The following is a 27727-nucleotide window of genomic DNA, read 5'->3' on the forward strand; positions in this document are numbered from 1 at the left end:
TTTGCTTTTAATTCCTCACTGATTACCTTTCAAATGTTAAAAAAAGACCCAAAACAAAGCAGGAAATATATAAAATATATAGGTATATTTGTTAGACCACCGTCCCCTATTTGTCTCAGAGACAGTCAGGCATCGTAACGTGTTGTAATGCAAACTCTTCCATTTGCTGTGAGCTCTCAACATTTTACCATTTAGAACAGATTGAATTCATCTTTTTATTCCCAAATTTGGTCAGAAGTCAGAAATTTGCCAAATACAACATTCAACCAGTAAAACTATTTTTTTCTGTTTAGGAATGCAAGTAAATAACTACACTTTGACATCTTAATCAAGAAATCATAATGTGCTTTACTATTTTTTTGTTTGTTTGTTTGTTTTATTCCAAAACAGTACATTTGATATTCATAGATAACAATAATATTTATATTTTATCATTAAAAATATAATTTTGGTTCAGAACTTCAACATACTAGTGTATTAACCATTACATGAATATAAAATAGGATTTTGGTAATTACCAAAGCTGTTAATTAAGGGCAGCTGTGGCATAAACCTTAGTGGGTAGTGGTCTGTTAAGGACTGTATATAAAAAAGAAAAAAGAAAAAGCAGACAAAGGGGGGAAAAGGCTGTGAAAATAATGATAGACGAAAACAAAAAGAGTGAATTCATTAAAAAGTAATAAAATAGCAGCTAAAGTTTGAACATCTTACTCTGTGCACATCTATATTTTTGCTTTCGACCCAGTGTAGTACCCACTACTGTTTTTCCTTTGAAAATGACTGTTGTATTCCACATTTACCCCTTTGTAATCAAAAACATTTTGGTTAATTGAATGTAAAGTAATGTTTTTCACACTGCGGCTGATTACAGTTGGAATTTCCTTTTACTGCCTCGTGTTTGTAGTTAATCCGCAGCAAAGGGCAAAACCCAACTAAACTCCCTTAATCTTTTCTCTTTAATTGGAAAGGTAATTAGGATGAAAACATTATATTAACCCTTTAGGTGCCAGAGCTGAACAAAAAGCTGTAAAAAGCTGTCTGTTTCATTCAGTTATGTTGCTTGTAACATACTATATCCATTTGGATGAAAGTGATGTTGCTCTACATTGCATTTGTATATATAAGTTATTTATTACAAAAAATGTTTGCTATAACTGTGTAACAGCACAACAGGAAAGAGAAAAACTAAGGATCAGGCTGTCAGGTTGTGTGACCCTATGCTCTCATTGGCTGGCATTCTGTGATGCTGTGCTCTCATTGGCTGGCATTCTGTGATGCTGCACACTGATTGGTTGATGTTCTGTGACGCTGCGCTCTCATTGGCTGGCGCTCTGTGATGCTCCACTCTCATTAGCTGGCATTCTGTGACACTCCACTCTCATTGGCTGGCGTTCTGTGATGCTACGCTCTCATTGGCTGGTGTTCTGAGACGCTCCGTCCTCATTGGCTGCTCAAAACAAATAAATGAATGAATGAAAAAAAGCCTGTTTTGTTAAAATCATAGCTTCCTGGTGCTTTTTAAGGCTAAAAACTCAAAAAAGACTGATCTAGGTAATTTGCAAATGCCCATGTTCCTGTGACTTTAATGAAAGAAGCCTCAAATCATCACAACTTTCACCGCAATTTTTTGGAAAAGCTGCCACAAAATCAGACATTTTAGGCCACAACCATCAAAAAAAAGTCCCACGAAATCCTGGAGGGACTGGATATTGTGACTTTGGTGCTTAAAGGGTTAATAGTATTGTACTGTACATTCTCCATAGAGACATCAGCATACATTGTTTTTTCATGGTGTCAGTTCAGGCAGTATCATAAGAAAAACACCAATTAGCAGCTGAAGAGTTTATCTGATAGTGAGTTCGCTGTATGTGGTCTGTTAAATGAACCTCCACAGTTTTGACATGTCTTTTTCTTAGAGACGATGCAGTATTTTACAGCTCAGTTAGCAGAAGCAGGAGATGAATGCATCAGAAAACAGATGAGGCATGATGTTGCTTGATTATTGATCTACATGAGCACACAGGCACAATCAATATCCATCCGACACTGTAAACGTATCTACTGCCGGTAAAGTTCCTAAAACGCTCTGCAGAGGTAGGGCTGCTTTCTCAGGACTGGATCGCTGGGAGCTCTGTAGTAGATCCAAACTAGGTCACGAACTGACTTGTGGTTGTGTGTTTATTCTCCTGTGTTTTAGCAGCAGAACTTTAAGCAGCGAGTGGTGGCTCTTCTGAAGCGGTTCCGAGTTTCAGATGAGGTGGGTGCTCTGGGAGTCAGCTCTTCTCTTATGCATCTACTGTACTTGAGCGTCTTATGTTCTGTATACGTGACGTGTTTAATGTGTGTGTGAAAAGGTGTTGGACTCGGAGCAGGATCCTGCAGAGCCCCCTCCTGAAGTGGAGGAGGAGGACCTGGACCTGGACAGTGTGGAGTTTGAGAACCCCAGCGACAGCGGTCCAGAGCTGGACGATGACGACAGCGTCCTCAGCACACCAAAACCCAAACTCAAGTGAGTGTGTGCATCTGTACAATGAAAACACTTCAAATCCTCCCTCATATAATACATGGATTCCAAAAGTTTGGGATATTTATCAAATGGAGCAGATCACATTCTCACTACGGCTTCAGAAACTACCTTTGCTAAAAGATGGGAACCTATGTTAACTTTATTGCTGCAATAATAATATTTATTAGTGTTGTATATCAAAATACTGCCACCCTGCTTCTGACTAGGAATTATACCTATATCCTTATTTTTGGAGTGGAGGTTATCTATTTATTTGCTGTGATTGTTAATATTTTCTTTAATTTCCATCCAATATTGCCTATGGAGGTTTGTAAAAATACACATAAAGCTGAGAAAAAGGAAAAGAAACTTATTGAACTGTATTTAAATGTATACATTGTAATGATAAAAAAGAAAATCTAATAAGAACTAAGTTAAAAACAAAAAACAAAAAAACACTTCAAATGACTCCACATTCCCATTCAGATTCAGTATATTTCACTCATTTAGGTGTAATTTCCAGAACTAACTTCATAAAAGACTCTAACATAAACTATTTACACACATTCCATGAACAAAAATAAAGGAACATTTTTTTAAGAAGGTATTAGGTGCTTTTTATACGAGACATCAATAAAACTGAAATAATTTGCTGTGCATACAATGAAAGTGACTGATTTAATCACAGTATTTACAGTAATTATGAGTTTTGAGGGTCTGTAAATTGTAGAAATTTTTATACTTAAATCAAGGCCTGTTTATTATATATTGTATATATTATCCACATTTTATTTGGCAGACTTAGATCGAGAGTTAAAGTTAAATCAGGACAAAACACAAGAAATATTTAAGCTAAAAAGTGAATATAATATACCGTGGCTAAAGTATAAACAATAATCGCAGATCTCAGTGGACAGGTTTTAACTAAAATCTTGCACAAAAACATTTGGAAACTTTAGTTCATGTAATAAATAATTCCAGATAGACATATTCTGGTGTGGAATTCACTGTGGGTGCAGTGAAGTGGACTTTTCTTGATCATCTAAATATCAGTTCAATGTGTTAAAGATTCTATATTCACTAGATAAAAATAAAACTACTTGTTCTCACAGTTATTTTTGAGATTTCTCAACTACTTAGGACATTTTTTAGAGCCGATTAGGCTGAGTAATATGACCGTAAAATACTTCTTATTAAATCCTCGCTTATTAGTTTAAGTCTGATTGCATATCAAGCAAATTTTCTGTAATATGCATCATTACAAAGAGGGGGGGGGGGGAATCAACATTCAACATATAATCAACATATTTAACCCATTAAGGCCCAGTGCTACTTTTGTTGCAGTTCCCAAATAATTGGGTTTTTTTTTTTCTCAAGTGATTTATCAGCATTTATTCTAATATTATGCTCAGTATTTTGCATTTTTAAGTGAAAATCATGTATTTTCCTATATTTAATTTACAGATTATGACTGATGTCCATAAAAGCTCAAATTAATGCTGAATGTTATTATATGAAAAACAGAAAAAATGGAAGAAAAGTGATTTTTTTTCTGGTGAAATCTGTCATTAACTGAACATAAACCCTAGTGTTCCACCAATCCACTGTTATTGGTTGTGCTCCATGGGTTTTACTGGTGAATCAATGTCGTAGAAGATGATGGTGTTTCTATGGTAACTACAGAGCCTCTGAACATCCAAATGGGTTATATCTGATGACCATGAAAAGATGAATAACTGTATTTACATCATTTATTGACACAGATTGATAGGATTAGTGGATCAATAGTTATTTAACTTTTTATATCACATGCTGATTTTATTCTCCACTGGATGTTTGGGTCTTTATGGGTTAATGTTCATTTAATAAGCAAGTCTTTAACGTGACCACACAAAGATAAATATAAATCGGAGCATAAAAATATCAAAAATCTGTCTCTGATTATATATTTTAAATGTGTGATGTGTGTTTGTTTCTTTCACTTCAGTCCAGGTGGTCTTTTCTTCTCTTTCAGGCCATATTTTGAGGGTCTGTCCCTTTCGAGTTCTCAAACTGAGATCGGCAGCATCCACAGCAGCCGAAGCCACAGGGAACCTCCCAGCCCCGTGAGTCCACTCCACGCGGATTAAACACAACCCCAAATAAGACACAAATATGAAAAGGACATGTGGAGGAGAACTTCCTGGTATTAAAATCACATTATTCAAGGTGCCCTTTGGATGGGAGACATAATTACCTTCCAGTGTGTTTTAATTGAGGTGGTTGAACCGGACATGACTGTGTCCACTCAGACTGTGTCCACTCCCTTCCTGTCTTATCAGGCTGTGGAAATTTACCCCATGACAGAGGTTTTTAGCTGATCACAGGTGTTGGCAGACAGGTGGAGAGGTTGAACATGGTGATGGATGGCTGAAGATTGATCAGATTCAGTCAGACATGACCTGGATACAGTCGTGTTTCTGGATGTATAAGATTAGAAAAACTTGTCCAAGGTTTTCCATAATGACAGGAAACAGCGTCAGGTTTATCTAAACTAAAGTATCTTTAATGCTAGACTTTTGATCAGACTGAAAGAAAGTTATTCTGAGTTTTTCCACATGATTTTGGCTCTACTACTTCTACAACTACTACTACAACTACAACTTTTACTATTAGGACTACTATTACTACAACTAATATTACTACTACTACAACTACTACCCCTACTACTACTACGACTTCTACTACTACTCCTATTAGGACCACTATTATTACTACTACTGCTACTACAACTAATACTACTACTACTGCTATTAGGACTACTACTATGTCTAATATTACTACTACTACTACTATTACGACTACTACTATTACTACTATTACTACTATTAGTACTACTCCTTTTATTATGTCTAATATTACTACTACTATTACGACTACTACTATTACTACTACTACTACAACTAGTACTACTACTACTACTACTATTACGACTACTACTATTACTACTACTACTACTACGACTACCACTACTACTACTATTAGAACTACTATTATTACTACTACTACAACTAGTACTACTACTACTACTACTATGACTACTTCTACTACTACTACTGCTATGTCTAATATTACTACTACTACTACTATTACGACTACTACTATTACTACCACTACTACGACTACTACTACTACTACTATTAGGACTACTATTATTACTACTACTACAACTAGTACTACTACTACTACTACTACTACTATGACTACTACTACTACTACTACTACTACTACTGCTATGTCTAATATTACTACTACTACTGCTATTATGACTACTACTATTACTACTACTACTACAACAACTACCACTACTACTACTATTAGGACTACTACTATTACTACTACTACTACTACTACTACTACTATTATGACTACTACTATTACTACTACTGCTATTAATACTACTACTACTACTATGACTACCACTACTACTACTATTAGGACTACTATTATTACTACTACTACAACTAGTACTACTACTACTACTACTATGACTACTACTACTACGACTAATATTACTACTACTACTACTATTACTACTACTACTACTACTACTACTACAACTACCACTACTACTACTACTACTACTACTACTACTACTATTACTACTACTACCACTACTACTACAATGACTATGACTACTACGACTACAACTATGACAAAGAATACTACTACTACTACTGCTACTACTACTTGTCATTCTGCTTCATCTGCATCTTTAACACCACCTACCTGCACTTCCTCCTTCCCCTCATTAATCTCCTCTTTCCCTCCTCCCTGGTACCTCCATGTTCATCATCCTTCTACCAGTATATTCACTATCTCTCCTCTGCACATGTTCACACCATCTCAGTCTGACCTTCTTCACTTTGTCCCCAAAACGTCCAACCTCTGATGTGCTCAGTCCTAATCCTGTCCATCACTGTCACTCCCAAACTAAATCTCATCATCTTCACCACCTCCAGCTGTCTTTTTCATAAGGGCATGATTTTGGCTAGGGCTGTCTCAAAACTATAAATATACAATTAAATATCAAGGTTTTTTTTAATAATTTGACCCTCTGCAAAAAATTAATTTCAAAGTGAAACATTGATTTTCTTTTCTTTGCTCTACCAGTAGATGAATTTTGATGTGTAATTATCTGTGTTTTGTGAATGTATCGCTTTTCAATACCACAGATCATTATTTTCATTTTCATTTTATTATTTAGGCTAATAGGTTGTGTAGTTCTGAATCAATATTGAAGTAAATCACTTATTGTAAAAGAATTGCTATAGGTTTATCCTTTAAGACACACCTGCATACATGCATCAACATAGAATCAGCTTTTTGTATTAAAACAAAATCTATGTTTGTTCAAAAAGTAAGGAAAAATAATTATACTGAAAAACCACATGTGGAATATTAATAAGTATATCTCATAGAGTGATGAAACACTCCATCAAACATCCCTTAACAAACTAAAGAAGGAATGTGGCAAGTTTTGATCCCTTATGTTGCATCATAATGGGTATGTATAGTAAACATTGGTCTATGTTTTTACTTTTTTTACTTTTAGAAACTGTGTGCCTCAGATCTTAAAGTTGATAAATCCTTCACACTTTAATAAGATAAGATGAATAGAACAACAAATGACAAAAGTGTTGGTTAGCTGATGTTTTCAGTGTATATGATTATACACTGATTATGGTTATTGCACATATATATTGGTTTATGTACATTTATACAATAGATTTATAATTTTTCAGTAGATTTATAAACCTGAAAAGTGAGTGTATTTTAATGTATAGACAGTGTTTTGATGTGAACTATCTTGGAACCTACAGACAAACAGCATTTTTGACTTTGTAAACTTGGTAAAATTTCACTACTTTTATTCCAGAGGCATTTAACTGGTAGACCAGTGTTACTGATGGGTTAATAGTACTTTCAATTTTACTGTCCTAAATAATTCAAATGGGGATGAATTTCATTTTATGTAGTTTTTGAAGCTGCAGTTTTCCTAAATTGTCCTAATTTTTCATCTTATTTGCATTTCTGATCGCTTTCCTGCCTCCGATCACCACGTCTTTGACTTGTCCTTAAACAAACCGAGTTAGTAATATCACAGTAACACAGCTGGAGGTCGACAAGTGGCCGACCTCAGCCCTGCACTAACAGCTGACAAACAAATCCGCTGAAGCAGAAGGCATTAATTGTCTTGCTTTATGAGGCCACGCTGACATCAATCAGTGCAGTACAAGAGAGCACAGTTTTACTTCCCCCACTCAGATTTTCCCATCAGTCTGCAGGTTTAATCTAATGCCATCACTGTTTTGTTTATGAAACTGTAGGAGTCTGTCACGAGCTGTGGAATGAAACAGTGCTTTGCTTTCTGTGAAATTAAGAGTCCTGAGAGTCCTTGAAAACCACATAATGTTTATTATTCCTCTCACTGTCTTTTTCCAGATTGATCCAGATAAAACCAAGTGCAGCGGGGCCAAGTTTCAGGATGACAATGTCTCTGATAACGTCTCCTTTGTGAGTATGAACTCATCAAGCTGCCAGAGATCAATACAAGCAATCACTGTTGTTGTGCAGGACAATATTTGGAGACCTTTCACCTTTTAATAGATCATTTGATACTTTCTTTTCCTACTTCCTCTAATCTTGCAGCCACTATGAAAAAGCCTTTGTGTCATTCAAACCCTTTTTTGGTGGATGTTAAACATACTAAGTCAACATTAAAGCATACCAAAGTTTTATCACCTCTAAACTCATGACCGTTGTTTGTGTTTTTCTCTGTTTTTGTTTCTCGTCAGGAGCAGCCGGAGGCAGTGACTCCGACCACAGAGCTGGAAATGGACAACATGGACACGTTTTTAGAGAGACTACCACCAAGCGGCAAAATGACCAAGACAGAGTCCCTTATCATTTCATCCAACAGGTATCATTAAATCATTCCTTTAACCTCAAGCCACTGGAAACTAAAAGCATCTACTGATATAAAATGTTTAACAACTTTTGCACCACTAGTCCTTTCAATACATTGAAATAATTCAGGAAAAATGCAGTTTCTTAGCCCTTCAGTGGCATCAGATGTAACATTCAGAGGCTCCACATCCTCTGCAACATTGCTTCATCAATCAAACCCATGTATTCTGAAAAATTACAGTAGCTGTAGGCACTTGTTTTTATGTTCAGTTAATGATAGATTCAGCTGAAAAGGTGCTTTTTCCATAGTTTTCTGTTTTGATATAATGACCTTTGATTTTACCCTGAGCTTTTATGAACATCTATATCACAGGTGTCAAACATGTGGCCTGGGGGCCAAATCCAGCCCACCAAAGGTTTCAATCTGGCCCATGGGATGAATTTGTAAAATGTAAAAATTACACAGAAGATATTAATGATCAAAGATGTTAGAATCATTTTAGGTCAGTTCAATCTAAAGTGGATCAGACCAGTAAAATGCTATCATAACAACCTATAAATAATGAAAACTGCTAATTTTCTCTTTGTTTTAATGTAAAAAAAAAAGTTACATTTCAAAAGAATGTTTACATTTACAGACTAGCCTTTTAGAAAAAATGTGAATAACCTGAAATGTCTTAAGAGAAGTATGTGGAATTTTAAAAATATTCTCCGTTATTAAATGTTTTGTGTATTTGTAGATAAACTGTTATCTGTAAGTTGTGATGCACTTGTATAAATAATGAACTAAGGCGTAATATTGTAAACATTGTACTTTGAATTTTCAGGTTGTTCATATTTGTTCATGTTATGTTCAAGGATAGTTCATGGACTGAAACATTTTCATTACAGAATTTTACTTTTTTCACTCAAAAGTTCTTATTCTATTATTTATATTATTTTACTGGTCCGGCCCACTTTATATCATATTAGGCTGTATGTGGCCCCTGAACTAAATGAGTTTGACACCCCTGATTTACATGATCAGTAGGTTAAATATAAGAAAATACCTGATTCTCACTTTAAAAAACATGAAGGGCAAGATATAACATAATAAATGGAAGTCACCACACAAAGTTCTAGGTCTTTAAAGCTTAAATTGAGTCTCTGCAGGAAATCTGACACAGTTTTAACAGCTGGCAGGAATCTTTTAATGTGGATTAACTGAGAAAATCTTGATAAAATCTTCTTTCATAGTACAATAGTGAATCTTTCAGGTCAATAACATTAGTGAATCTGTCCTTTACTGGAATCATCCACCACAGATTTGTTTATCACTGGCTCATTGTTTGCCTTTAAAAGACTAATCTCTGTTTTTATTTCCAGGCAGGAACCAAAGGTGGCAGGAAGACGAGGCAGAAGTACGTCACTGAAGGAGCGTCAGCCCAGTAGGCCTCAGAACGAAAGGGCCAACAGCCTGGACAACGAACGGTCTCTGGACACACGCTGCCACCTACAGGTAAGAGGAAACAACTGAAAACTAACTGTTAGTCTTAAAGATGGACTAATTCTGCTTTCAGATACGTTCCTCTTTTTATTCCTATTTATGCACATCCATTATAACCTTTAACCAGGTACAATGATTACATACTGAGTTTATTAAGAACAAATCACATCATCACAATTGTTTCCCGAGAACAACACTGTACATATGGAGATTTTGTAGATATTCTATGAAAAGCAGCATTAAATACCAGCTAAGTCTCTGCAACTCATTCTATTTAAAGACATAACTCAATAATGTCGGGATTTTTAATTTTTAAGCATTTTACAGCATGCAAATGAATGCATATAAATGATTTTTTTTTTAAACCTCATCTCCCTAGATCCCAAGAAAAACGGTCTATGACCAACTAAACCACATCCTTGTGTCTGACAACCACCTCCCTGATAGTATCATCCTCATCAATACGTCAGACTGGCAGGGCCAGGTAAGAAACACCTGAGGTAACTTCCACTGTGTGTTATGCTCAAAGCATAAGGTTCATATTTATAAATGAATTCATTATAGCCTCGAAAGCTTAACTAAAAGCAAAAGATGGAAGAATTTGGAGTGTTTTGTGATCAATAAAAACAGAGGATGCTATAACTGAAAGTTTTCCTCTACTCTCAGTATCTTTCTGACATGCTGCAAAACCACCATCTACCAGTGGTCTGCACCTGCACCACAGCCGACATCCAAGCTGCGTTCAACACCATCGTCTCCCGCATACAGAGATTGTGAGTCACATGCGTTGCCTTACATTTTGTATATTCAATATTTGTCTCACACATGAAAACAAACAGTATCAGATTCTAATTCAATTCATTAGAGTGGTGCAAAATACAAAACCCTGCATGTCTTGTTGTTTTCTCTCTTAGTTGCAACTGTAATTCCCAGACCCCCATTCCCATAAAGATAGCTGTGGCCGGAGCGCAGCACTACCTCAGTGCAGTCCTCAGGCTTTTTGTGGACCACCTTTCCCATAAGACTCCTGACTGGCTCGGCTACATGAGGTTTCTTATCATCCCTCTGGGTCAGTGAAAGTCCTGCTCTGACAGTCAGAATCTTTGCATTTTTAGTGTTTTGTATCTTTACTGATGAAAACAGTAAACTGGAGACAATGTTTGTGTCAGTATTTCATTACTTTTAACATCTGCCATGCTGAACCTGTAAAAAAGCATAATCTAAAGCACTTAGATTGTAAGTTAAGATAATGTTAGACTTATGTCTTATGTCTGTGATGGCAAAAATGTCTACAATGCAGATTAAGAAGAAAATGTGAATTTCCAGTGCCTCAGACTTACCATCCTAATGACTTGTGCGTCTCTCCTGATTCCCTTCAGGTGCTCATCCTGTCTCCAAATATCTTGGCACTATTGATTATCGATACAACAGTTTGTTCCAAGATGCTGCTTGGAGGGATTTGTTCCACAAACCGGAGGCTCCTGTCATTGGTGAGACGCTGAAGTGTGACAGAATTAGGTTTCTTAACAGTGTGTGCCAGAGGGGAGACAAAGCCATTGTTTATCAGGTTTCTTTGGAGTCTTTTGTCATGTGTCAAGTCAAGTCAAAAGTGTTAAATATTGTGTTAAAGCCTGAAAAATAATAAGGTTAGTGTTAGGGTTAAATACTTCCTAAATGACTAAGTTACATCACAGCATGAATGCCATTTTCATTTTAGTTCAGGGGCCAAATACAACCCAATTTAAACTCAAGTGGGTCGGACCAGTAAAATAATACCACAATAAGGTATAAATAATGACAACTCCAAATTTTTCTCTTTGTTTTAGTACAAAAAAAGTAAAATCACGTTATGAAACTGTTTGCATTTGTATCTAATCCTGTTACAATAAAATGTAAATAACCTGAACATCCATGATCAACCTGAAAGAAAATGAAGTAAATTTTAACATTATACCTCAACATCATTTACACATGTGCATTATAACTGAAAGATCACAGTGGATCTACAAAGGCATAAAACCTTTAGTAACAGGCATCTGGAACTGAAAAATATAGCATTTAACTTTATGATCAACAGAATTTGTCAAGAGTCAGAGACACTCTAGACCAGGGGTGTCAAACTCAGTTTAGTTCAGGGGCCACATCCAGCCTGATATGATCTAAAGTGGGCCGGACCAGTAAAATAACATAAATAATAGGATAAGAACTTTTGAGTGAAAAAAGTAAAATTCCATAATGAAAATGTTTACATCTACGAATTGTACTTGAACATAACATGAACAAATATGAACAACCTGAAAATTCTTTAGTAAAATAAGTGCAATGTTAACAATATTACACCTTAGTTTATCATGTATACACATGAATCACAACTTACAGATCACAGTGGATCTACAAATACAGAAAACATTAAATAACAGGACAAATATTATTAAAATTCCACGTACTTCTCTTAAGACATTTCAGATATTCACATTTTTTGTTAAAGGCTAGACTGTAAATGTAAATATTTTAGTGTAATTTTACTTTTTTTTACACTAAAACAAAGAGACAAATTTACAGTTCTCATTATTTACAGGTTATTATGATAGTATTTTACTGGTCTGATCCACTTTAGACTGAAATGACCTAAAAAGGATTTTAACATCCTTGATTGTTACTATCTTCAGTGTAATTTTTGCATTTTATAAATTCATTCCAGGGGCCGGATTGGACCCTCTGGCGGGCCGAATTTGGCCCCCGGGCCGCATGTTTGACACCTGTGCTCTAGACTGTTAATGTCTTCTGTGTAATTCAAAGTTTTTCAACCTTGGGGTCGCAACCCCACGTAGGGTCACCTGGAATTCAAATGGAGTCGCCTGAAATTTCTAGTAATTGATTAAAAAAAAATTTACTAATAGAGAATATTTTTTGATTCAATATATATTTCATTATTATTAAAACACCACACACTTTTCCTAATAAAAATTAAGTTCAAATAAAATGCAGGATATAATATGTGAGAGAGCATATCTTGATTGACCTGATCATGTGACTGCGTGCGTTACTACACTTCAACCTGCCCGGACACAGCCGCAGTCAGAAAACCAGACCAAACAGATAATGGAAAGGTTTCTTCACCCAACTGGCCCCGCTAAGACATCTTCAAGAGAAACTGAGAAGCAGACACCAAAAAGTTGCATTATGTACATTATATAGCCTAAATGTTTGCAGCATAGTATAGCAAACTATTACATGCTCAAAAGTAAATTTATTTTAGCAAAAACAAAAAAAGTCTCTGTTTTGAATGTCTGGGGTCGCCAGAAATTTGTGGTGTTAAAATGGGGTAACGGGCCAAAAAAGATTGAGAACCACTGGTGTAATTTTTGCACTTTGTAAATGCATCCTGTGGGTCAGATGTTTGACACCCCTATGATATATGATCCTACAGGTGTCCCACCCTGAAGTAAACTCCTTTAAGATCAAACATGATGGCTGACCCATGACTTAGTTAAGGGTTTTTAGTAGCCTATATATCAGGGTGACAGGTATTCAACATTACTGACTTGTGCTGATAGTAAAATGAACAGACTGTAGTTTTTATGCATCTGACTTTCTCTCATCTTTCAGTATATTCTATAGTTTATCATTTTCTCTAAAGTTATTGAACTTGGGTCTGACTCGATCCAAGTCCCGTCATACTTTGTTTCCCTTCTCATGGTAAATGTAGCTGTCAGCTGTACTGAGGTGTGCATTAATCTGTGTGTGCTGTACAGTCCAGGAGAACCCTGATGTGGTTTCCAGGGTAACGCAGTACATGGTAGGAGCTAACGGAGCTCACCAGCTGCCCATCGCAGAGGCCATGCTCACCTACAAACAGAAAAGGTACGTCTCTGCCTTCTTCCAGCAGGATTTCAGGCCTGTATGGTAGAGGTTTGATGTTGATCATTATCATCAGCTGCACAGAAACTGGACTTTAACTGTGTTTCTTGTGAACTACTATGAAAATAATGGAAATATGACGGTTTTGTCTAACACATGCTTCTAAAACAGAGCTTTTGCGATTTTTTTCAAATAGGGATTGAACACACTGAAAAAAATAAAGTTTAATAAGCATCAATATGGACCTTTTTTGGCTTTTTTATTTATCAATTTTAGTTTTCTGCTTATTTTTCTGACAAATTTTAGAAGTTCCATATTATAATTAGCAAAATAATTCCCTCAATTTACTATTGTTTGCATTACTTTAATTAATAAATGTCATAAACTGCCACTGAAACAACTGAAACTGGAAAAAGGAATAAAGATTTAATAGTCATGACTGAAACTGATTTAACTCAGTGAAAGTCAACAACAATATTAATATATACAATATTTTTATGGCTGTTTTTGACATAGACAGTAATATATAGTGTTTTATAAATGCAGTAACCTTTTATTTTATTTGGACTATCTTTCAGCAGTTCTATAAAAATCATACGTGTGACTATAACTGGCTTTTTCTTTTATAAGATGCAATAGTACATCTTTATATTCACATTATAAATCCCTATTTGAAAAACAGAAATCAGGAGGAAGTTTCACTAATGTGCTTTTGCTGAAGTGCTGGTATCTGTGTTCTAAAACATCACTGTCTCTCCATCGGTGTGTGTCAATAACATGTTTTCCTTTTTGTTGTATTTTTTCTTTTCTTTCTTTGAAGGAAAAAGAGCTTTCATTTTGATTTTGCAGTAAGGTATTGTGGTCGATTGAGTTTGTTTCTTACGTAGCCTGGTGATTCATGTGCTTTCTGTGTCGGAGCCATTTCCCTTTAAACTTTCTCTGCCTTTTCTGGAACTTGCCACTTTAACAGCTGCTTAGAGAGTTTTTTTTTCTTTCTATTAACAGCCTGAATCATAAATCTTTCAGATAAGATTTAACTCTGCAATCCAGGCCATAGAGCTTTGAGTTTAGAGAACACAAGCACAGACATCAATGATACTTCTGAACAATCTAAAGTCGCACTAAGCCAGGTTTTCATCTGATATTAACTTTGTTTTTAGCAGACATACAAGACAGACACAAAAGGAGAGTGTCTGTAATGATAATTGCCTTTTAATCATAATGTCTGTATCAAAAATGAGTTTCCTGGTGTTTATGAAAGTACTTCCTCAACAAAGAGGAGTGATTTTCACGTCTCATTCTCTATTTCAAACACTCCTTTTTGATAACATATCTGAAGCTTAGCTGTTGGACAAATTGTGCTGATAAAGTGGCAGGAGACCAAATATAGACTGCAGTGTCCTCCCTCTTCTGGAGCTGTTTTTATTCTTTCGTTTTTCCCCTGCTGTTTTCACTCCATGATCTCCACGTGCTTCTGGCCATCCATGTCTGTCTGTTACTTCTCCAGTTACTGTAGATGTAGAAACCCTGCACATTGTCAATCACCATTTTTTATCTTTATCATATCAAACCGATCATTTTTGGCAATTTAATCACAAATACCAACCACCAGAATCTACATATTTAAGTAAAATCTGTATTTTATTATCAGGTCAATATCAAATGTGTAATTTATCTGCAGTAAAATCAAGTATTCAGTCCCTTTACTTAATAAAAGTATTAAAATAGTATAGTAAAGGTGCATTACAAGTAAAAGAATGAACAATCCTGCTTAAGTAAAAATTAGAAGTAGCAAAATGTAGTCAAAGTATTAAAATAAAAGCACTGGTTTCATCTGACTGATATATTATTATTTCAGACGTCACTGATTATTAATAGTGAAGCATCAGTATTATCGTAGCTTGTTGTTGTAGCTGCTTGAGTTGGAGGTTATTCAGTCTACTTTATATTCAGTTTCTAAACAGGGATGCCAGATAAATCTGCATGGAAAGAATAAAAAACAAACAGTTCCCTTTGATTTTTGGTGACATATTTTATGATTTGCATATTTCCTGAAATGAAACCTTGAGAGAAGATCAGATGGAAACTCAGTATTCTGTGGAGCTGTTACACACATGCTTTTATGTAAGGAGAGAGAAACCACTTGTATAATCTTTAACTATGTGGGTTTTTTTAAGTTAAAATTTTTTATGTAACACTGATGAAATACCCAAATTTACCTAAATCACATTCACTGATTACAAATCTGGAATAAGAATTTCTCCAGCATGTTAGGATTTTGAGATATATACAAGTTACTTTAAAACTATCAGTAGAATATCACACCAGTGTTTTAGTTTTACAACCCATAAAGACCCAAACAGCCTCTGGTGTTAACACATGTAAAACATTAATAGTCGTAAAATGCCATAACTGTCAGTTATTATAATACTGTGTTTTACATCAGTACAATAAACTTATATGTATTCTATCATAGGGATAAGTTTTGACAAAAATACCAAGATATTTTTAACCTCTATCTAAAAAAGGCATGTGTATGTCCATGATCCGTCCACATGGATTGACTTGCATGTGCATCTTTTATTGATCACGACACCCTGAGACCGAAAAATAGATTGAACATTTTATCAGAAGCCATGTGTTCTGTCATTATCCACCCCCATGTGATGATGAGATGAACATCAGTCCTTCACATATCAGGCAGACATCTGGCTTTCCCTCTCTGGCTGCTCTGACTCCGAGAAAAACAAATACATGTTGTGTTGGAAAAAACAAAATAAATGGTCTTGACATGCATACTGTTACCTACTGTAGACTGTCTTCTCTTTCTCTCCCCTCCTGTGTAGTCTCTCTGTTTCTTCCCTGGGGGGGCGATGGCAGGTTTCTTCAAGGCAAGAGCAACAACCTTTCACGTCATCGAACGTTTTTACATTTAGAAAACGTAGAACTAAGTGTCCATTCAGGCTATTTTTCTGGTCACTAACAGAAAAATAGTTCATAGAGCTTGTAAGTGTAGTTATGCACTACCGCTCAGAGGTAGTGCATGAGACCGGAGTGGTTTGGATTTAGGTTGGTGCTCTTCCTTCTCATCTTTTTTATTTGTACTGTGTCCTGAATGCCTTTCTTCAACTCTCTGCAACGACTGGATGGCTTTGGTGGAGGCCATAGTTGCATGTTTTGCTCTTTACCCTTCCAGCTACAGTAAATGGCCTGCAGATGGGAAGTGAATTAATTTTAGTGGAGCATGCTCAGATGACTCTTTCTGTTGTGATGGCCTTGCATACTTTGAGTGCAACTGAAGACTTCTGTATTTCCACATTTCCACATGTGAAACAATGGAAATAAACATCATCATAATAAACTTACTAACCTTAGCTCACAATGCTAACCATACATTTCTTTATAATATTTTGATTTTCACAGTAGCTTGGACAATCTTTCGGTAGTGACAGTCTTTAGAGTAATTCAGAAACTTAATTAAAACCTTTTTTCTTTTGTTTATAACATTTTATTATTTTTGTTTCCTCTTTTTCCACTGTTCCCTCTCCACTGCCTCACCACAGCCCCGATGAGGACTCATGTCAGAAGTTTATCCCTTTTATTGGGGCAAGTATACTCATTTTTTATTACACTTTTGATAAAATACATTCCCGTTATAAATACAATACAATCCTGTAATCCTATGTATTTTTTTCTGCAGGATTGTTGGTTTTGATTCAAATAAATATTTTCCTTTTCTTTTGTATTTTGCAGATGGTGAAAGTTGGTATTGTTGAGCAAACATCTGCAGCATCAGGTAAGTATTTTATCCATCTACTTACCTCTGGTTACTAGTGGGTGAAAAACCTGATCTGAGGGGTGTCAGTTACCCCATCCACAGAGCACAAGGGATTAGGAATTGGAAAAAAAGGAATGATTTGATGAGTAGGAAAATTATGTGAATATATCCTATGTCCTTAACAGTCACCAGATTTTCACCCAGCTGAACTTGCAATCTTAACCCCTTACTGCCTAAGTTTATTTACAATTATGTACATAAAAAATGTTTCTTACTGTCAAACAGATGCTAAATTAAGTGGAGGTTGTTCATTTGAATATAGCACATACAGCTATGATGCAAATTCATGACTAATTGTTATAGTCTTGGGTGTGTAGATTATTTTATTGATGCTACTATTGGTCACTTGTACCAGTCAACAATCCAAACAAAAGAACAATCAGTAAAATGTCATGAAATTAATAACCATTACCAAAACAGGCTGTTCATACAGGTTACCAGGTAACATATTTATGTTCACAAAGAGTGTTGAGCAGCCCCTCTTTACAAAAACAGTGGAATATTGAGGCAAATTTGTGACAATAGTCTACAAGGGGTTAAGTTTCCTCCACCGCCATTTTTCCATCATTTATAGCTGCATCTGCACTGAACATTATGTCAAAATATGTTCACGGCACATTGCTATGAAGAACAGCAACAAACACTGAGGGAGTCGTATACCTGCAGTGGAAACACAATGTGCTGGTGACAAAATGAGGAAAAGCTGAGTAAAGTTGACTGAAGTTGAGCTGATACCATCAGTAAAAAAGTTGCATTAGACAGTGGTCTGCTCCTCCATCATCAAAACAACAGATGTGGGAAATGTGGGATAGAATCAAAACAAAGGAGTATTGGATCTGATCAGGCTGCATAATCACCTTATTAAGATCTTATTATCTTGGTTTTTCATTTGATCATCCATGTTTATCTATGTCTACTTCTGTAATTGAGTACCAAAAATGACGCACAGTTCAGAATTATCTTGCATAATATGATGAATATCTGCAGTATGCAATAATATTTCCATGACAGTGTGACTTGTGATAAATGATCAAACTCATATCCCCAATGCCTCTCAACTGACACCAGTTAACCCTTTATAGGACACTTATAGAAATACTCTGAAATTCCAAATTCCAACCTTAGTGTGTTATTGGAGGACATAACAAGAATGTATTACTTCTGTGAAATTTTTCAAAATGTTTTATTGTTATGTAGAAAATCAAGATCAGGGAAGTTATCATATTTTGTTCCTTACCCGTAAGTGGCAAAAAAAAAACAAAAAAAAAAACAAAAAGTGTATATATATATATATATATATATATATATATATATATATATATATATATATATATATATATATATATATATATATATATAAAACACAAAAAAAGAAAGATGTAAGGTGAAAAGAACATAACTTTTAGAACACAGGTGTCAAACATGTGGCCTGGGGGCCAAATCCGGCCCACCAAAGGGTCCAGTCTGGCCCCTGGGTTGAATTTGTGAAATCCAAAAATTACACTAAGACATGAATCCTTTTAGTTCAGGTTCCACACTCAGACCAATTTAATCTCAAGTGGGTCGGATCAGTAATAATATCATATCATATCATCATAATCATAATAACCCATAAATACTCACAACTCCAAATTTTTCTCTTTGTAAATGTAAAAATGTTCATGTCATTTTACTGTATTTACACTAAAACAAACTAACATTTCACAAAAACATAAATAACCTCAACAAATATGAACATTTTGAAATGTCTCAAGTGTAATTTTAACAATATTCTGCCTGCTATTAAATGTTTTGTGTATTTGTAGATCCACTGTGATCTGTAAGTTGTAATTTACTTGTTTCAATGATAAACTGAGACATAATATCGTTAAAATTGCACTTAGTTTTCTTAAGAAATTTCAGTTTGTTCATGTTATTCACATTGTTTTAAAGGATAGTTGGTAGATGTAAACATTTTCATCACATAATTTTACTTTTTTTGCTCTAAAACACAGAAGAAAGTTTGGAGTTGACATTATTTATATATTATTATGTTATTATTTCACTGGTCCGACCCCTGTTTTAGAACATTAGACCAACATAAGTGCTGATCCAGACCCCTGTCCACATCCACATTATCCCTTTGAACATCATTCCTTACATTAGTACCATTACTTCATGGTACCTAACAAAGCAGGTCCACTCACTGTTCATGCAGAGGTGGACCTTACAGACCCTGTAGACCACATTGGACCCGAGACTGTTGACTCACTGTCCTCACTGTAACTGTTGCTGTCACTGTCTTGTAATGTGTGTGGAAATTACCAAAACTAGACACTTGCCTGATAAAGGGTTACTATAGGTGTTGATGATGACTAGTTTGGGCTTTATCTGTTATGTCCTATTAATTTTCATATTACATTAACAGACAGGTTGGTCTAAATCCCAGCTCCTCTTCCTCCCCTCAGGTGACTCTGACGATGCAGCACCCATGGGCTCCTCGCTGCTCTCCTCCACTCCCCCTCAGGTGTCACCCGCTCTCAAAGAGGCGACCCCCACCCCGCCCTCCTCTCCGTCTGTCAACGCCAGCTTTTGTGCTTACAGGTATAATGAAAGGCAGTTCAGCAACGTGGAAGAAATGCTAGATTGATGCTCTGGGAAAAATTTACACAAACTTTTATTTTTATGTTTTATAAGTTATAAGACAATAGTATTCCCATCATTACATTTATTTATTCTTAATCTTTCTGACCACTTCTAATACATTAATCTCTCAAATTACACCATTGAACATTAAATTACTATAATTAAGAGACTAAATAGAATGACTATCTGCATCTCCAGGGAGGTCAATTTCCTTTGCCAGTTTTTTTCTGACATTATCACAGAAAAAAAATTACTGAACTCATCCACAATATTCTATATATTTTCAGTGATTGAACCATCATTTTTTATCCATGGGCAAATCCTTTTTACTGCAATTTTTAATCATGTTATTAAAACACGTTTCATGACAAACAGCTCCTCTGTAGTTGTTGTCATTAGGTTACACTAACAAGACAATAACAATGACTATAACGTAATTCTTGACAAAATTTATACTCAGAAATGGCTCTGACCCCAAGTTTTGCCACAGCTCTGGCCCTTTTGTCAAAATGTAGTCACCCTTGACCCAAAAATCAATAACATCAACAATCAACAACAATAGCCCAAATAAACTACTGACTTCACAACAGCAGTAATTATATACAGCCTTTGACTTGGCCTTAGCCTTAGCAAATATAGCAACTTAACAAAGAACTTAACACCTTCATTAGCTTCATAATCAAACTCAACAGTGTAGAAACACTGTGATTTCGGCATAAATATTTTACGTACAGTTGTGTTCAGTGGTGAAAACAACAGCAATGCTTCTTTTTTTAAATAATTTTGTCACTTTCTTTGACTCTGAAAGCTGTTTCTTTTTGGTTCTCATCCTCAAATCGACGTTACCTTCCTATAGCATTGGAGACCAGCAGACTGACTCATGACTCCCTCTAGTGGCCACATACATTCACAGCAACAAGCTGACCTGTGGCAATTCATATCTCGGCAACACAGCCCACTGACTCTTTAACATAACATTAGAACTCTTTTTTTATTTTTTTTCTAAAGACTCCAATGATACTTTTAGGAGATTTTACAATATACTGTTTCTACAGTTAGTATAAGTATTACATATAGCCAGAACAGTAACTGTCCTGACTGTTGTGTGCAGTTCTAGTGGTCAGGCGGAACTGATGGGGCTTCAGGTCGACTACTGGGTGGCTCCGACAGAACGGAAGAAAGACATGGAGAAGCGGGACTCCTCCTCCAAAAACACTCTGAAGTGCAATTTCCGCTCGCTGCAGGTCAGCCGGCTGCCTCTGGGGGGCGCTGAGCCGAGCCCCCAGCCCACCATGTCCATGACAGTGGTGACTAAAGAGAAGAATAAGAAGGGTAAGCTGTCACGAGAGAAGTGTTCAACCATCATTTGTTTAGTTTATATTTATTCCAGGGCTAAGTGTCTGACTGTGATTTTATTATCTGACCACATTGCACAACCTTAAAGGGACCGCAATATAGACTCAGGACAGGTTTTTCCATGAATTAGATAATAGCTGAATGTAGTTATACCATTTTTTTTGGTATGGAGCATAATTTTATTATGCAGGAAACTGTTTTTATCCTTCGTTTTGTCTTGTTTATATTATATTAGGTGCAAATTTACTGTCAAGCTTTACATAGATATTTCTTAGGTCAGTGCTCACTAATAGACACTGTTGTTTATGACTAATTAGATAAAAAAAGGTTCACGTCATAAAGTGTGAAAAAATGTATGGTTCTATTAAAGAATCGTATTAGTGGAATGTTGTACATAAAAGAGAGGCAACTTTTTTGACATATTTCTGTACTTAAAGGTTGAAATGTGTAGTTATGTCTTTAGTTTTATTATAATTTAAAAACCAGAGAGACAGCGCTTTCTAAGTTTAGGACCCCACTGACTGCTTCAAATGTATTTAACCCTTTCATGCGTACTGGTCACTACAGTGGACAGTTATTCTACAGCTGTTCTCTTGTATATTCATGGATCTTGTTGTTTTAGTTTCATAGCAGCCAACACAGTGAACACTTACGCATCATCCCATACACTGCAATTGATAACATTACTGTAACTTTGCTGTTCTAGATAAACCTGATCTAACATGTTTGAGTGTAAATCAATAGCTTGTTATTGTTATTAGACTGTAATTAACAACAAGTTTTTGTTTTTTTTTTGCATATTATCTCCATGAAGTGAGTAATGACCAGTATTAGAGTATGATAAAATGTGAGAAAAGATCAGATTAGTAGCATTAGAATGTTTTTATTTCATAGTTTTCACACAGAATACCAGTAAATGTACATGTTTCTTTGCTTCAAAAATTAAACGCATGGTGTCCAGCTAGTGGACATTTTTGCAACTCCATGAAAAATAGCTTCATAGAAAAATTCAATTGCATTGTTTTTTTAATGCCTAAAGAGGAATAAAAACAATCAGGAAAGAAAATCTTGACTAAGGTTTTCATAATTCATGCATGAAAGGGTTAATAATATTCAAACAGTATAAACTCAGTTCAGTTTAGTTTTAACTGTGGAATCATCTGCATAAATTAATTTGACTTTAAAGCCATGAATTTAACAAAATGGATTTAATCTGCAGAATGAGACTGAATGAAACCCGACGTGTGGACTAAACACAATGATGCGATCTGATCCAGTTTTGACACTCAGGTGTTAAATATTGCACCAAAATGCTGGACAGCGTGTGAATCCTTCATTTACTCACAGCTTGAACCTCTGTCCTCCCCCTCTGTCAGTCATGTTCCTGCCAAAAAAGAGCAAAGACAAGGAGGTGGAGTCGAAGAGTCAAGTGATCGAGGGCATCAGTCGACTCATCTGCACTGCCAAGCACCAGCAGACCATGCTGAGAGGTGAATGTGTGCACACACCTACTGCCCTGCTAGTGCCTAAAATGTTCATTGTCTTTTGATTTGATTTGACAACAGCTGAACCTTTTTTTTTAATTTACAATTCAGTTCCTTTAAAGTATTTTTGTGAGTTAAACCTTTAAGTTACAGACATTTTCAAAGCATGATGGGAACAATTTGGGCATCCTGAACTACTGTAAATAAATATTGTCAGATACCTCCATCCATGTCACTTTATTTCCAGTACATCCCATGCAAAACAGTTATGTTACACTTAGGTGTCTACACTGTTGGAGTTGTACAACAAAGAGGACACATGATGGGCAGGAGTGGTTTTGTTTTTTTTGTTTGTTTGTTTTTTTTTATTGACATTCAATCAGACATTTACATCTGGTACATCAGATGTAAATATATCATACATCTATTGTCTGCTCTAAATGGCAAAATACTATTTTTGTTTTATGTCCAGACACTGAAAAGAAAGGCAGATAACCAAATAAAAGAGAGAGAGAGAAAAAAATATGTACAAGAAGGGAGTGATCTTTTAACACAATCACTGATTTGTAAAAACAAAATCAGGCCTATAGGGTGTGACATAGTTGACCCAGTTTTCCCAGTATGATGGGAATTTCTCCAATTTGTGATTAACAAAAGCTGTTATCCTCACCATTTTATAAACGCCCATTGTGATTTCCATCCATCCATTTAAAACTAGGCTTTCCTGTAATAACCATTTCCTGATGATAGTCTTTTTACAGGCCACCAACAAAATATTCATTAAATGTTTATTGGAGTGGTTTTGTTTAAATGCTGAAAACCTGTGTATGTTTAGGTCTTTGACAAAGAAAATTAATCAGGAATTATTAAGGAAAATGCTCAAAAACTAGTACAATCAGTCATGGCACATAGCTTCAATTAAATCTTATTAGCTTATCCTTGATAGACAATTCATTTAAAGTAACTAAGTGAACTGTTACGTCAACTTTCACCTGTTTTAGTGTTCTATTACAGTTTTCTACTTTTATATTTTAAGGACATATACATTTTGAAAGTCATGAGTAAGAAAAAAAGTTGCTAGATCCTGAAAAAACAATAAATCTGTGGACTGTCACAGTGGCTGGGGCGAATTACTTGTGTACTTACCTTGGAAAACAAATAACCTACACCTCAAGGAATAAACCTCACAAATTTTAGGACATTTGGCATATCTTTGGCAATTTTTTTTTTTTGCAAAATTATAACATTGAAGAAATGGAAGTCTCAAAGAAATTAGCATGACTAAAAGACAGACTGAACTAATGGACTGCCCCCCAAGTACTGTAACTTGTCATGTTTAAGTGGTGCATCTCAGTGGTGTATCTATGATTATAACAAAATATGTAAAAAAAAATAAAATAAAAAAAAAAAAAGAATAAAGTCCTTGACTTTTTCTGGACTCGTGGCCTAAAGTTTTAGGAATTACATAAACAGATTCTGTGCTTAAATGCTATTTATTTATCAGTCAGTTTCTTTAAAATCTATATAATGATTCCATTTGCTTTTAAGTGTACCTCAGAAACATGTGGAATTAGAAAAAACAAAATTTGTGTCATTCCCAAGACTTTCGGCCACAAGTGTATGTGCAAAAATACACTGAAGATGTGTGGGTTGTTGAGTTTTTATTTAGACAACATAAACACATTTTCACCTTTGTCTCTTCTGGAGGCTAAAAGAGAAAGCAAATGCGTCATAGCTTGTAACAGAATGTGTTGACTAGCATCCAAATCGATATGTTGGGTCTGAGATAATCATAAAGTAAATAATCACTACTGTTTGCTTTGCGTCTCCTCTGCAGTGCTGATTGACGGTGTCGAGTGGAACGATGTGAAGTTTTTCCAGCTGGCAGCACAGTGGTCCTCGCACGTCAAACACTTCCCCATCGGGATCTTTGGACACACAAAAGGCCCTTACTAGCAGCACCTAAGAGACTGAAACACTAAGGACAGCTCTCCCATCCCTCCCCCTTGTGCCAACAGCTTTTAACCCTTCCTCCCTACTCCCCCCTGCACTCCTCTGTCCTCCCGTCTTAATTTAAGCCCCTGCTTTTCCCTGGTGCATTTGTCTGATTATTTAATCTTTTGTGTGTTATTTTTTAATTTTCTATTTATGTAAAAGTTTCTTGAGGCAAGGCTGCCAAGGGAATATTTCTTTACTCAGCTTTTTAAAAGAAGAAAATCCTGCTGATATTTTATAGAAAAACATACAAACCTAATCAAATAATACATAGAAATGATCTCTAACCTTTAACAAACTGTATGAGTGCCCAGGTTTTACCCTCTGCCACTTGCACTTGGCCAGCACAAATAATTAAGAATATATTGAAAAAAGCAAGAGCAGCTGCCTTGTAATGAAGTGGATGGAGTGAATCACAGCAAACACATTTTGGATTCTCAGTGACTGTTGTTGACTCTGGACTCATTTACATCATCTTTTGGAAAAAAAGATAAACCAAACTGATCTTTGACCCCTCTGCGCTCAGTGAAGACGTCCAATGTGCAATAGACTGATTACTGTGTGAATGAATTTCTGATAAATAACTTGGCGCTCCTAGATTACACATTACTTTTAGTTGTGAGTTTCACTCTGAACCCCCCCCCCCCCCTTTACTTCCTCCTAAAATCTTGGACTGAGGTTTGAAGAGTTTTGCTCTAAAATAATGTGTAAAATGGTAACAGAATGTGAAAAACACCACTTTTAGAAAACAATTGATAGCACAAAATGAAGTACTTTTTAGATGTTAGTACAAATGACAAGGTAAGAAATGTACATAAGGGTTTCTGTGTAAAAATTCAATATTTTTTCTATATTTTAGAACAAACTCTTCTTCCTCAAACCCCACTGTATTTTTGCAGCACTCCATCTTTTGCAAAAAGAAAATGTTACTTTTGCCAAAGGATTACTCATTAACTGCAGCTCACTCTTGACCTGTGTGGTATTATAGATGACTTCATTATGTAGAGGTGAATGTATTGGAGGTACCTTAATGTAAAGCACTTTTAAATGTTTGTCCATTATAGATTAGTGTGTTCAATTTGGCCTGGTGAGCCTGCAGATCTGATCAGCTGTGGCTCACAGAGGCACATAGACAGACACTGTATTGGGCCATGTATCTGAGCTGACAGCACAAACCGCGATAACGTGGCATAGTTTATATGCGAACAAAGCCAGTATCTGTATCTCCTCAGTGCTGTTTAATATCGCTTCATGCTCAGTGTGAGGCCTCAGTGGACAATTTAGATTTTAGTTGAATATTCAATAGTCTAGAATGTGTATGTGTTCCCAGAAATGTTCCGTCATTAGATTTTTGCTCTATCTTTAGTTATTTGTTATGTATAAAACTAAAAAGTATTTTGCTTACAGAGTTTCATTCAGTAGCAGTTTTGTCTAGCATTTGCCAATTTCTTGATAAGTGCCTAAATTGCTTAATTTTGACAAATCAATATAAATATAAATGCCCCCGGCTAACATGGTGCTGATTCTGGTCTGACAACAACAACAACTAAATATCTCTGTGCGCTATAAACACATGCGGTCAAGTCTGTTACATACATGCACACTTTGGTGAAATAAAAGGGACATGAGGGAGGGAAAATCTAGTAAGTTAACTTTCAACCACGGGTGTGAATTAATTAAACGAACACTGCAGCCCATTCATGTTCAGCATATATTTGTTTCTCTATGTAGAAGATATTTTAGATGTTTTGGTTTTTCATGTTGTCTCAGAAAAGGCGTGTTGAAACTCAAAGTTCCCTAAAGACTACCACTGTAATCCCAAAACTGGGAGTAATAAAACTACTATACACACTAAAGCGGACTTTTTCTGTCTCTGTGTGATGAGTAACATGAACAGTCACTTCAACAAAACGCAGAAGATTTAATGTTTTTTTTCCCCTGACGTTTCAAAATTAAATCTTCACAAAAAAGTTCCAGTATTGGTTTTACTTTTCAGGTAAAAATTTTACTTTTTGGGATACATGGTTCTCACAGGACAACAATACTACAAACATAAATATGATACTATGTTGTATATTGCACAACCTTCAGTATACAAAGTAGTTAGAAAGAGCTACATTTTAACCCTCAGATATCTAAACCACTGCTAATGACCAAAAGCAATTGCTAATCTAAAACGTTTCATAACTTTTGAACCATTAATCCTATGAATACATTTAATTAACTCAGGTAAAATGCAGTTTTTCAGATTTTCAGCAGTATCAGATATGACTCATTTGGACATAAGGAAGCCCTGTGGCAAACATGGAAACACTGTCATCTTCTACAACATTGATTCACCCATAAAATCCGTGTTTGACAAATGACGTTGTATAGTTATAGACACATTGACTTAATGATATATTTAGCTGAAAAATTAACTTTTACATCAGTTTTTCTTCTGCTATGATATAACCTTTGAATTTACACTGAGCTTTTATGAAAATCTACACAATCTGTATATTAAATATAAGAAAATACCTGCCTTTCGGTGAAAAACGCAAAATGCAAATGATAATATTCTAATAAATCTGTCTAGAGCAGTAAAATACAACATGCACATTAAGCCTTAAAGACCCAGAACTATT

At 35.5% G+C, this 27727-nt stretch overlaps 1 protein-coding gene across 3 annotated transcripts in view; it reads left to right on the forward strand.

Moving 5' to 3' along the window:
• The window catches only part of pacs2 (phosphofurin acidic cluster sorting protein 2), a 107848-nt gene extending 80892 nt beyond the window's left edge, over window positions 1-26956 (forward strand). The window contains exons 8-26 of one of the 3 annotated variants that reach the window (XM_030126214.1): window positions 2198-2257; window positions 2355-2509; window positions 4521-4611; window positions 7991-8062; window positions 8344-8468; window positions 9821-9953; window positions 10321-10425; window positions 10608-10714; window positions 10856-11010; window positions 11321-11431; window positions 13697-13805; window positions 14623-14655; window positions 16649-16693; window positions 17366-17408; window positions 17556-17598; window positions 20088-20223; window positions 21377-21597; window positions 22998-23111; window positions 24943-26956. In XM_030126214.1, the coding sequence (XP_029982074.1) occupies window positions 2198-2257; window positions 2355-2509; window positions 4521-4611; window positions 7991-8062; window positions 8344-8468; window positions 9821-9953; window positions 10321-10425; window positions 10608-10714; window positions 10856-11010; window positions 11321-11431; window positions 13697-13805; window positions 14623-14655; window positions 16649-16693; window positions 17366-17408; window positions 17556-17598; window positions 20088-20223; window positions 21377-21597; window positions 22998-23111; window positions 24943-25061 (1977 nt within the window). In that variant the 3' untranslated portion in view covers window positions 25062-26956. The remainder of the gene's footprint in view (window positions 1-2197; window positions 2258-2354; window positions 2510-4520; window positions 4612-7990; window positions 8063-8343; window positions 8469-9820; window positions 9954-10320; window positions 10426-10607; window positions 10715-10855; window positions 11011-11320; window positions 11432-13696; window positions 13806-14622; window positions 14656-16648; window positions 16694-17365; window positions 17409-17555; window positions 17599-20087; window positions 20224-21376; window positions 21598-22997; window positions 23112-24942) is intronic. The other 2 variants (XM_030126215.1, XM_030126216.1) reach the window with 2 other exon arrangements.
• Window positions 26957-27727: the final 771 nt, after the last annotated feature.

Source organism: Sphaeramia orbicularis, chromosome 22 (assembly GCF_902148855.1).
Source record: "Sphaeramia orbicularis chromosome 22, fSphaOr1.1, whole genome shotgun sequence".
Lineage (NCBI taxonomy): Eukaryota > Metazoa > Chordata > Actinopteri > Kurtiformes > Apogonidae > Sphaeramia > Sphaeramia orbicularis.